Source organism: Myotis lucifugus, unplaced genomic scaffold (assembly GCF_000147115.1).
Source record: "Myotis lucifugus unplaced genomic scaffold, Myoluc2.0 scaffold_53, whole genome shotgun sequence".
In the NCBI taxonomy this organism is placed as follows: domain Eukaryota; kingdom Metazoa; phylum Chordata; class Mammalia; order Chiroptera; family Vespertilionidae; genus Myotis; species Myotis lucifugus.
Window position 1 is genome coordinate 2,336,187 of NW_005871101.1, and position 12,628 is coordinate 2,348,814.

At 36.1% G+C, this 12,628-nt stretch overlaps 1 protein-coding gene and 1 long non-coding RNA gene across 5 annotated transcripts in view; one reads left to right on the forward strand and one right to left on the reverse strand.

The window, feature by feature from the left end:
* Window positions 1-12,628, forward strand: part of PHC3 (polyhomeotic homolog 3) — a 61,830-nt gene that overhangs the window by 21,083 nt on the left and 28,119 nt on the right. For all 4 annotated transcript variants that reach the window (XR_002829313.1, XM_006088853.3, XM_006088851.3 and 1 more), the window contains exons 6-7: window positions 710-808; window positions 8,618-8,864. Coding sequence is in view for 3 of the 4 variants with exons in the window: in XM_006088853.3 (XP_006088915.1) it covers window positions 710-808; window positions 8,618-8,864 (346 nt within the window). In the remaining variant the exon portion in view is untranslated. The remainder of the gene's footprint in view (window positions 1-709; window positions 809-8,617; window positions 8,865-12,628) is intronic.
* LOC111826070 lies at window positions 676-6,856 on the reverse strand. Its single transcript, XR_002829314.1, has 2 exons — window positions 6,814-6,856; window positions 676-851 (listed from the first exon to the last, which is right to left on the reverse strand). It is a non-coding gene; the product is annotated as an uncharacterized LOC111826070 (long non-coding RNA).

A 12,628-nucleotide genomic window follows, 5' to 3' on the forward strand; every position in this document is an offset into this window, starting at 1 on the left:
AGGGCGCAACTGCAGCGCCTCAACCTCCCACGGCCCCTCCCCTGGCCAGCCTGGCCCCAGATCGCGCCCACCCCCCCACCAGTGGGAGGGGGGGCGGGGTCAGTGCTAAGGAGCAGTGAGCCTGGCTTCTGGTTGAAACACCCCCCCCTTCCCCCTCCCACCCCCGTGCTCAGTCAGAAGCCAGGCTCACAGGCTCAGGGCTGGTGTGAGCCTCTCCTGCCTCCATGGCAGGCGGGTGGTAAGGAGTGAGAATTCCTGGACTGCCAGAGCCCCGGACTGTGAAAGGGATGTCTGAGTGCCAGCTTAGGCCTGATCCCCGGGGGGGTCCTGGATTGAGAGAGGGCACAGGCCAGGCTGAGGGACAACCCCCCACCCCCCCAGCCTAGTTTAAGTATAATAGTTTATTTGGGGCAAAATTTGGTATGAGGATTTCATATTACCAAAATACATACTCCTTTTTGAACACTGATTTATTTTTCTATTCACCAGAATCATGAACTGTTTCAAAAATGTTTATGATTTTTTTTTAGTTCTCTATATCAGAAATTTCTCTGTCATGTAAAACCTTTTTTTGCTTAAGAGGGAATCCTAAATTGCATTGTCTTTTGTCATGAATTTCAGTCTCCCTTGCCTGCTATACATTGTGTGTGAGACATGTTCTTTTGTCTTAGAGTATTTTTTTTTTTTTTTGGTTTTTCTGTCTGTACAGCTGATTTTCACACCCGCTACCACTGTGGCTGCTGTACAGTCTGACATTCCTGTTGTCTCGTCGTCATCGTCATCTTCCTGTCAGTCTGCAGCTACTCAGGTGAGCTTGTCTAGCTTCATAACGTGGTGCTTGAGGTCTGGATCTTTAGGTTAAAGATAAACATACATTGGAGTTTAAGTAACTGATTGTTTTAGTGCTCTTTGTCATACATTTCAGATTGAAATTTAATAAAACACTATAAGAATTTCAAGAAAATTGTTTTTTCTTCTATGGAAATTATAATGCCATTAAACATGGATGTTTAGGTTATTTGACATAAATGAAAATGAGTTTTCGATATGACATTGTGTTTAGTTCTATTGTATAGCAGATTTATTTTTTGTTATGTGAGATGCATTCTTTTGTGTAGATTTCTTTGCAAGCAGCTATGTAATAACTAAGTCAAGATGGATTTTAATATTAAAAATGAATTAAATTGGGTAAGTTTTAAATTAAAAAAATAGAATATTACTTTGTTTAGTACTATGGAAAAAGTGAGCCTTAATTTTCTCCTCATGTAAGTTACAAAAATAAATAGAAGTAGAATATAGACCTAAAGGTAACAGCTGAAAGTACAAAACCTGTAGAAGAAGAAACAGGAAATACCTTCACAACTCTAGGGTGGAGAAAGCTTTCTTAAGTCACAAAAAGCACTAACCATAAAAGAAAATAAGAGTTTATCAAAATTAAAAATTGTTCTCAAAAGACATTGTTACAAAAATGAAGAAGCAAGTCACAGAAAATGTTCACAATACATATATCTGACAAAGGACTTGTATTCAGAAAATGCAAAGTATGCTTACAACTCAGTAATAATATGAGCAATTCAATTAAAATTGGGGGAAAGATTTGAACACTTCACAAAAGAAGATATACAAAAGGTCGATAAGCACATGAAAAAATGCTCAGCATCATTAATCATTATAGAAATGCAAATCAAAACCACAATGAGTATCACCACACATTCACTAGAATGGCTGAAATGAAGGAGACTGATTCTGGAGAATGTGGAGCAGCCATATTCTCAAAACTGCTGGTGAGGATGTAAAGTGGTACAACCACTTTGGAAAACAGTTTGTCAGTTCATTATAAAGTTAAACATATGCTTAACATGTGACCCAGCAATTGTACTTCTAGATGTTTACTGTGAGAGATTTGAAAACATATATCCACATAAAGATATGTAAACAAATGTTCATAGCAGCTCTATTCAGCCCCAAACTGGAAACAACCAATGTTCTTTAACTGGTGAATGTACAAATTGTGGGATATTACTCGGAAATTAAAAAATATTAAAAAAAACTAATGCATCTCAGAAACATTATAATTTGCCTGGCCAGCGTGGTTCAGTGGTTAAGTGTCTACCCGTAAACCAGGAGGTCACAGTTCAATTCTTGGTCAGGGCACATGCCCAGGTTGTGGGCTCAATTCCCAGTGGGAGGTGTGCAGAAGGCAGCTTCCATGATATTCTCTCTCATCATTGATGTCTCTCTCTCTCTCTCTCTTTCTCTCTCTCTCTCTATATATCCCTTCCTTTCCTCCTCTCTCCCTCTCCTTTCCTTTCTCTGAAATCAATAAAAAAAATTGAAAAAGAAATATTATAATTCACAAAAGAGGCCAGACACCAGAGTGTCCATACTCTGATTTATTTATATGAAATTCCAGAACAGGCAAAACTAATCTATAGGGAAAGAAATTGGATTGGTGGTACTAGGGTCAGAAGGTAGGGGAGATTGATGTGGAAGGGGCATGAGTGAACTTTCTGGGTGATGAAAATATTCTATATCTTGATTGGAGTGGTGGTAATATGTTGTATAGATATGTCAAAATTCACTGAATTGGTTCATTTTATTGAATGTAAGTTACACCTCAGTAAATTTGGTAAAAATGAATGAGTAAATTTTAAATGAAAACAATTGAGTAGAATATTACTTTTTCCATAGAAATTAGTATATCTTAAGATCATCCTTGGCTTCTTATTTTTTTTTAAAATATATTTTTATTGATTTCAGAGAGGAAGGGAGGGGCTAGAGAGAGAAACATCAATGATGAGAATCACCGATCAGCTGCCTCCTGCACACACCCCACACTGGGGATGGAGCCCGCAACCTGGGCATGTGCTCTGACTGGCAGTCGAACCGTGACCTCCTAGTTCATAGGTCGATGCTCAACCACTGAGCCATGCCGGCCGGGCAGCTTCTTATTTTTAATTTAATAGTCTCAGTCTTCTGGTAAAAAGCAAAAAATGAGATAGTAATAGTATTCTTTGTTACTTTTCATAGATCTCTTTACATTATATTTTATTTAATAATAAAGGCCAATTTTAATATATTAATATATAAAGATGTTGACCAATTAAATTCATGTTTTCCTAACGGCTCTGTGATCCTCCACAATTCCTGAACTTTGTTGGACTTTAGTTTCCATGTTTACAAAATGAGACCTTTGTTTTTATTAACTTTAAGATTTTTTTCAGCTCTAAACTTTTTTTTACAAATGTCTCTTTGTGAAATGGATTTGTTGAAATAATGATTTTGCTGTTTGTTTTTTAAATATATTTTTATTGATTTCAGAGAGGAAGGAAGAAGGAGAGAGATAGAAATATCAATGATGAGAGAGAATCATTAATCAGCTGCCTCCTACACTCCCCCCTACCGGGGATTGAGCCCACAACCTGGGGCATGTGTCCTGACCAGGAATCAAACTGTGACCTCCTGGTTCATAGGTCAATGTTCAACCACTGAGCAACACCATCTGGGCTGTTTTTGTTTTTGTTTTTTTTTTTTTGTTTTTTTTTTTTTTAAATATATTTTATTGATTTTTTACAGAGAGGAAGGGAGAGAGATAGAGAGTTAGAAACATCGATGAGAGAGGAACATCGATCAGCTGCCTCCTGCACATCTCCCACTGGGGATGTGCCCGCAACCCAGGTACATGCCCTTGACCGGAATCGAACCTGGGACCCTTCAGTCCGCAGCTGACGCTCTATCCACTGAGCCAAACCGGTTTCGGCTGTTTTTGTTTTTTTTTAAAACCTAATAAGCTAGACCATTATCAACTTGCAGAATATTTTCTATTTTATTTTTTATTTATATTTTGTTCCAACTGAAATTTTAATTGATTTACAAGATGTATACAATAAAACAAGATAAAATAAATGTAAAGCCTGCCAGAAAAAGTCACAAATAAAAGAAAGTGGCATGGAGGTAGGAGTGAGGAGGCTATTCAGATTATATTCATGGACTTAATTTCAACTCCCACTTCAGTTACTTAATAGTTGTGTGGCTTTAGACAAGTTACTAAACATCTGTAATAGTCATACATACTTCCAGGGTGGGTTGAAGAATGAATAATATGTATGTGTCTAGAACAGCGGTGGGCAAAACTACGGCCCGCGGGCCGGATCCGGCCCGTTTGAAATGAATAAAACTAAAAAAAAAAAAAAAAAAAAAAAAAAAAAAAAAGACCGTACCCTTTTATGTAATGATGTTTACTTTGAATTTATATTAGTTCACACAAACACTCCATCCATGCTTTTGTTCCGGCCCTCCGGTCCAGTTTAAGAACCCATTGTGGCCCTCGAGTCAAAAAGTTTGCCCACCCCTGATCTAGAACATTATAGGCACTCGTTAGTATCTTTTTTTGCAAGTGGGGGAACAGGAAGACCTGAGTTCAAATTCTGACTTCAGCAACTGTTACCAGCTTTGTCACTTGCTAGTTGATTGATTTTGGACAAGGTCATAGTATAGCATAGTGTATAAGTTTGGATTCTGAAGCCAGGTTCTCTGGGTTCAAATACATGCTCTACCACTTTCTTATTGGATATCCTTAATCTCTTGCTTCAGTTTCAACAATATAAAATAAAACAAATATTTATAAAATAATTATAATGCTTATTTTATAGGTTTGTAGTGAGGACTAAATATGTTAATAAATGAAAAACAACAATGTTTCATACATAGTAAGCATTCACTAAATATTAGCTTTTATTACTACCTTTTCAAGGCCTCAGTTTCTTCACTGTAAACTAGAAATGATAGCTCAAAGTTGTTATAAGGAATACATGAGACAATAATTATAAAGTACTTAGTATTCTGCCTGGCACATTAGATATCACATGCCACTAATTACTATTTTTGTTATATATTGTCTAAAGATGAGTCACAAATTTGGTACTTAGCTTTGAAGTAGCTAATAGTGAAGAAAACAACCATCGAAAAGATTGACAGTTTGCAAGGTAAAATAAATGAGTTAGGAAAATATAACTAACATGCTCTCTAGAGCACAATCTGTCTTGTGTGGTCTCATGGAGAAAACATATTACAGTGTCTTTAATGGTATAATGAACATAGTAATTTACAAAAGTGGCTTAGTTTGATGTGACACAGGTATGAGGCTTTGTGATAATATGACTTAATTGAAAGGTAGACTTTGAGGAGCCTTTAGAAATTTCTCTACAAATGTTTTTCTCTTCTGTGCTTTTGAAATGGCAGTGAGAGAGACTGGAAGTAGTAAGTGATGCTAATACTTTGAGTATTCCAGTGGTAACTTTCTTCAAGTTCAGGGCTCTTAGTTTTGAAAAATTTGTGCTTTACTTTGTTAATTTTAAAGCTCATATTTTCAGTTTTTAAAATAGTGTGTAATTGAGAACTATCAAATTTCAAGTTTTATTTTAGTACTCTTTTTAAGTGATAGAAGCCAGCATAATAGTTCATTTTTCCTTAGTAGTAAAATTTATTTATAGCATACTATGAAAAAAACAAGAAATTCAGAGTATTTTACTCTTATTTACTATTTTAAATGTTCTATCCCTTCTCCCCACCTTTTTTTTCAGAAAGATATCATAGAACTAAAAATATGTTTGTAGAAGAGTAAGAAATCTTACTTGCCATGGCTATCTGGGGAATGCTGTGAGAATTGAGAAGAAAACAGCCCTTTGGATTTAAAATCTAGAAACTCGGCTCTGTTGCCGCCAATGTGATATTAACTCTTAGTTTCCTAATTGGCAAAGAAGGGATGCTGCTGTAATTCAGAAAGTATTTCTTAGATTGAAATAGAACAATCAGTGTGAGAGTATTTGGGTAATCCACTATAAAAATGTAAGGTGTGAAATTAGCAAAAATATTTCACGTGAAATTAGCAAAAATACTTCACGTGAAATTTAGAATTTTTTAAAAGTCAGAAAAGTTTCCATAATTTAATCATAGTTTTCGTTTAGATAAAATAAAAGTTGGACTTAAGAGTACACTGATATTCTTTATTTAGAAAGGGTGTGTTTTCTTCAAAAGTGAGGCTCTCAAGGAAATCTGACTATGTGATCTTCCTATTAATAGCTAAATTAACTTTGCAATATACTTTAGAAGTATAGTTTAAAAGTTTGAAATGTAATATTTAAGCCAAAATGACCACAGATAGGTATTATAGCCATAGTGTAAAATTTATCTATTCATATAAGTAATATATAGTGTAATATATAATATACTAGAGGCCTGTTGCACGAAGTGATTCGTGCAGTAGGCCTTCCCTTCCCCTGGCTGCCAGCACCGGTTTTCCTCCGGCATCCGGGACCCAGGCCTTCGCTCAGGACGGAGCCTTCAGTCTTCACCGCTTCCCCTCTACATATGCAAATTAACCGCCATCTTTGTTGGGTTAATTTGCATACTCTCCTGATTGGCTGGTGATTGTAGTGGAGGGATGGTTAATTTACATGTTTGTCTATTATTAGGTAAGATAAAATGCACATTTTATTTTTTGCATTACATTTCAGTATTCCAGAAAACAAAAAAAAAATTAGAAGAAAAGAGTGTATTATTTTATAGAAATGGACTGTTGCAGGTTTTAGGGTTCATTGTGTCAAATCTTCATTTACATTGTTAATATATATACTTTTCATTTGAAGGAAATTTTTCAAATTTTCAAGATTTTAAAATAAGTATCACTAGATATTTGTTGAGATTTTTTTTAGTAAAATATGAACAGGTTTTAATGTTAGCCTAAGAAAAAATGTAATATATATGAAATATATATGTGTAATATATATTTCAGAATCAGATACAGAAAAATACCTCCGACTTGTGGAGCTTCTGTCATGTCTGCAGTACAGAACTGTGGGAGAACAAACATGAATGTCAGAGATGGGAGCATGCCAAACAGAGCCTCCATATTTCACAGACACAGACATGAGTAATTCTAAAATAAGCTAGACATTAGGCAGTGCTGTAGGCCAATATGACCCAAATTCCATGAGAAAAGCATTAGATAGGAGAGGAGAAATTATTTCTAACCAGGGGCTTTTAGGGAGGATTCTTTGGAATTTTTACTGGGCCTTGAAGGAGTGCTGAGGAAGAATGGCATTTGAGGCAAGAGGAGCTTGAGCAAGGACTGTAAATGAAGGAAGTGCAAGGCAGTTTGGAAAAGGGCAAGTAGAACAGTATGGCTAGAATATGAGTATGATGGACTGGAATAGTGGAAATGGGGCTTGAAGTGATTTGGGCCTTGACTTTGAGAAACCTGGATTTTAGCACATTTTATTTTTTGCATTAAATTTCAATAGTAGTTTTTAGTCCACTTATATTGCTATGAAATATTTGACAAAAATCAGAGAAGATGCTCCATATGGTCTCACTTAGAAGATTCTTTCAATAGCTTAGAATAGAACTGATGAAAACCCCAGCTGCCCTGAAACATTTGTTTAGCACCTGCTATTGGCTGATCACTGCATTTGTCACCTGGATCTAAGATAATGTATAGCCTTTGAGCAGCAGTTAATAATATAGTTGTAGAGACAGAACACACATGAAACTGAAGAACATTTATGAATCGCAATATATCATTTACTTTGTCACTTTAGAATCTCTTTTACTTTAGTTTCCCTCCCAGGGCTAGTGTTAGCATAAATGTATTTGGTTCATTCATTCCAGATAGGCAAAAACTTGGGCAGCTATTGGAGAGGCATATTCTGCCTGGCTATTTAGAAATATTATAAACTTCACATGACTGTAATTGGATGATCCTTGCCACCATCCAGACTGGCAGTATGTTTAGAATAGCACTGGGTATAGATAGGAGCTGTCACAGAAACCATTTCAAGGCCATACACAATCTTTTCAGTTCATGAGATCTGGTTCTCAAAGGCAAGTGAGTGTTCCATACAACAGCAACAACATATAACAAATATCTTTAAAAAGGAGTTAAAGGAAAATGATTTTTATAATTACCATAGTTGGGTAGATGATTTCATGAATTTGTTTTCTTACTAGTACAAGATTAGTGCTCCCTTATAATCTAACTTTTTTGTTTTTTTTTCTTATACTTACTAAGACAGCAGTATTGTATCTACACTCTCTAATTATGTAAGTTTATGAGGTACTTGTAACCTTAAAATGTTTCACAGTCCTGGCATGGTACAGCCAGTCTGAGGTTGAAGGAATTGCTCATTCTTCCCTACACACCTTGGGCTCCCCCACTGCTGCATCTTTGCTCAAGTATTCCCCTTTACTTGGAATGACCTTCCTCTTTCTCCTTCTCTTTGGCTGTCTCAAAGCTGGTAATAATTTGAAAATGCAGTATGTTGCAGAGTAATTTATTCATAGTTCAAAGTTCATATATATATATATTTTTTTCATTTTTATTTAGTTCTTAATGATTCTTCCCCTTAGTGTCTTTTTTAAAAATTCACTTAGTACTTAAGATTTGATTATTTAGAATAATAACTCCCCTTTCTTACAGGATTAATCAGTTGTTTCAAGTGCTTGGAGCTTTATGAAAAGCATAGTATAAATGTATTGTCGTTATTACTATAATGTAATGATTACCACATGAATTAATACCATCTTTTTCATCCCTATTTTTTGTTATGTGGTTCTTTAGGTTCAGAATTTAACATTACGCAGCCAGAAGTTGGGTGTGTTATCTAGCTCACAGAATGGTCCACCAAAAAGCACTAGTCAAACTCAGTCATTGACAATTTGTCATAACAAAACAACAGTGACCAGTTCTAAAATCAGCCAACGAGATCCTTCTCCAGAAAGTGTTAGAAAAGGAGAAAGTCCAAGTCTGGAATCACGAAGCACAGCTGTCACCCGGACATCAAGTATTCACCAGTTAATAGCACCAGGTGGGATAACACCTTTGTTGAAAAATAGTTGCATTATTCATTTTCTTAGCAGGCAGAGAAAAACAAAAGATGTCTATTACTTGAATAAGAATGATAATTTTAAAGCATCTTAAAATGTGAATTTCATGAGTAAAAAAAAAACATTTCAATATTGTAGCTTGAAGAAAGAGAAATCAGAAGAGCCTAATAGCTAAAACAAATTATAATAATAAAATGGATTTTTGGGGGTAGGTTGACATTTGGTTAACATCTTCATTATGTGCTAGTTTCCTACTATAGCAATAAAACCTTTTAGCTTAAAAAACAAGATTTGTGTGTAGTTCATTTAATATGCTTTAGTGGAACAAAATTAAAAGCCTTTAAAAAATTTTTTTTTGTTTAAAATTGTCATTAGTGGGAGGAATTTATCACTTTCCAAAAATAAGATTATGCACAATTATTTTCTTTACCACGTTGCTTTTTTCCATCTTGGATTTCATCTTTAAGAGGAAGATGTCAGGGAGTCAACTAAGTTATTTTCATTCTCATCAAACTTTGAATCCCATGTGCATTCCTGCTATCTACAGATAATCTTGCTTTACGGTTCTCAGGCTGAAAATGTTGGGGCTATCTCAAGTGAGTTTTCTTACCATCTCTTCTATTCATCTCAGAATTTGTCAATGTTGAACTTTCTTCACTTCTGATAAGATAAAGAATTATCTGCTTTCCTCTTTAAAGTTAGCACTATTTGCTTGTGTCATTGATTGCATCATTTTTACTGGCTCCTGTCATAGTTATTATTGCATCTTTTGTCTCCCTCATGCTGGATATTTTTCCTTTGCTTCTGCAGCATACTTAGGTCTCTCTAACCTTAATATATATGCATATGTTTTTATAGCCGTATAATTATAATTATTGTTTATTGAAAGTGTGTGTGTGTGTGTGTGTGTGTGAGAGAGAGAGAGAGAGAGGGAGAGAGGGAGAGATGGAGAGATGGAGAGATGTACTGGGTCACATATGTTTTATTTTTTTAAAAATTTTCCTTTCATCCAACCTCATCAGGGAAGCAACTTCTTTCTATCCTTTTATAACTGCATTACTTTCTAAAGATTTATTTTAGAGTACTGAAGTCTGCATTTACTCCTCCTAAATCTATTTCTTTTTTTAAGTTTCCTCTGTGCCACGTTCTCTAAATCACCTAATCTCAAACTGTTGGAATTATTTGATTTCTTTTGTTAGAAATCTCTCATCACTTTGAATTTGTATAGCATTTTTATGCTTTTTAATGGCACTTTTTCTTTTATAGTTATTTATATAAGTATTGATCTTAGCTTTGCTATTAGGTGGTAAGCTCTTTGAGGGTAGGATAATATCGAGCACTTGTGTGTCAGGCACTTTACATTTATTGATTCTTTTAATCCTTTTTGCAGATTCACCTTTTCATCCTTTTATCTTATATATATTTCTCTGCAGTAGGTGGACAATAAATATTTGTTGGATTAATAGTTGATATTTTTCCCATTTTAATCGTGGACGTTATAGCACAGTTTTTTCCATTTGTATTAGTTAGGTATCACTGCTTAGAATTCTTAAATCTAAATCTTTAGATAAGTACAGGCTTTGTTATAACATATAAATTAATAAGTTTATTCATAGAATTCAAATGATAGTTAGATGTGAATTCTTTTTTATAAACATCTGTGTGACAGGTTCTGCTCTCTTTATGGATTGATAACAGGATTTTTATATTGTACTAGAGGCCCGGTGCATGACATTAGTGCACTGAGTGTGGTGGGGTGGGGCGTCCCTCAGCCCGGCCTGCTCCTTAAGCCAGCAGGCGGACATCCCCCGAGGGGTCCTTAGCACTGTCGCGGAGGCGGGAGAGGCTCCTGCCACCGCTGTGCTCACCAGCCGTGAGCCCGGCTTCTGGCTGAGCAACGCTCCCCCTGTGAGAGTGCACTGACCACCAGGGGGCAGCTTCTGCATTAAGCAGCTGCCCCCTGGTGGTTAGTGCGCATCATAGCAACCAGTCGTTCCACCGTTCAGTCGATTTGCATATTAGCCTTTTATTATATAGGATTGTCCAGAAATTCTCAGCCTCAAACCAGCCTCTCTGGCCAGTGTTGATAAGTCAGTGAGGAGCAGCAGTGACCCACTGTACTTGGAATGACTGCTTGGGACAATTTCTAGTGATTCCCATAGTTTTGATAGATTATACTGGAAGGTAGGTTAATTCTCTCCCAAAGAGACTGTTACCTTCAGAGAAAGCTAGGAACTTTTTCAGGGTTAGTTCCAGCAGGGAGCTCTACTTTTAGATTTTCAGTCTCCCTGAACTCCCAGTACCTATTTCTAAGTTGACACTTAATCTTCTCCCTTTCACTGTAGTGCAGTAATATCCTTGTAGTTGTCTTCCTCTGATGGCCAATATTTTATGTAGGTGTGGAGGAGACCAGTAAGCTAAAACCATCAAGGTCTCGGGAGAATTGCAATTCCAAATTCAGATGCTATGTGTATTAACCTAGTATTCTACGGGGTTGTCGATTAGAAACAAAACCAAATGGAACATCCTAACTCATATAAACTTTTGCAACTACCAAATTATAAATTTGTTAAAATTTATTCAAGCCTTACACTGTGGTTATTCAAAGCAATTTATATCTTCTGACGAAAACTGTATTTTCCAGCCTTTTAGTTTTTCTGCTCTTGCTGGTGGGAAGTTAGTCTGAAGCTAAGCTTTATTTTGGGAGATTCTTGGATTGGTAATTTGTCCTTTTCCTCAATTAGTAAAATGCTTGTTCCTACAGGTAACTTTCAAATACTAAAAGAATCTGTGTTCCAGTGTAGTACAGTTTAATAATTATTATAATGGACAAGGTTATTGCTTCCTTATATGTATTTTTAGGGTGCTAAAATTTGGTTTTCTTCATACTTGAAGGGGGAGTTCCCACTTGATAGTTAATAATTCTATTTTTATTATATAAAATAAGGCAAATGTCTGGAAATTAACCTTAACTATATTAGAGCTCAAGTTTTTTATAGCAGGTTTTAAAGCTTTTATGAAATTAGTCTAGTTGGAAAAACATATACCCTTTGTTTATTTGTTTAAGATATTACCTATAGTATTACATATGTCTCCTTTTCCCCCTATTGACTCCCCCCACCCATCCCCCTGTTACCCCCTCCCCCCATATACCCTTTTTTTGCAGACATTAATTCAGTGTGTAATGAAAAGCCTGTGTTAGTCTGTTCAGGCTGCCATAAAAAAACATACCATAGGCTGGGTGTTTTAAACAACAGTTCTGGAGGCTTGAAAGCCCAAGATCAAGATCTGGCAGTGTTTAGTTTTTGGTGAGAGCTCTTCCTGGCTTGCAGATGGCTGCCTTCTAGCTGCGTTCTCACATGGCCTTTTATCTGAGCGCTAGTAGAGAGGATAGTGAGCCCTCTGGGGTCTCTTCTTACAAGGGCACTAATAGTCTTAGGTCAGGGTCCCACTTTTCTGACTTCATTTAACCTTAATTACTTCCTTAGTGGCCCTATCACCAAATTGTCACATTAGGATTTAGGGCTTCAACACATGAATTTTGTGGGACACAAACATTCAGTCCATAATAGGAACCCAGACTTAGTTAGAAATATGGGTTCTTGGTGATTTCAGGCAAGTTTCTTAATGCTCAGAGTTTCTTCATCTGTAACATATTGGATTAGTGTAGTACCCTGCCTACCTCATGGGGTTGATGTAACTGTTTGGGATGGGTGGGTGTGGTTGTAACTATTGAATAAAATAA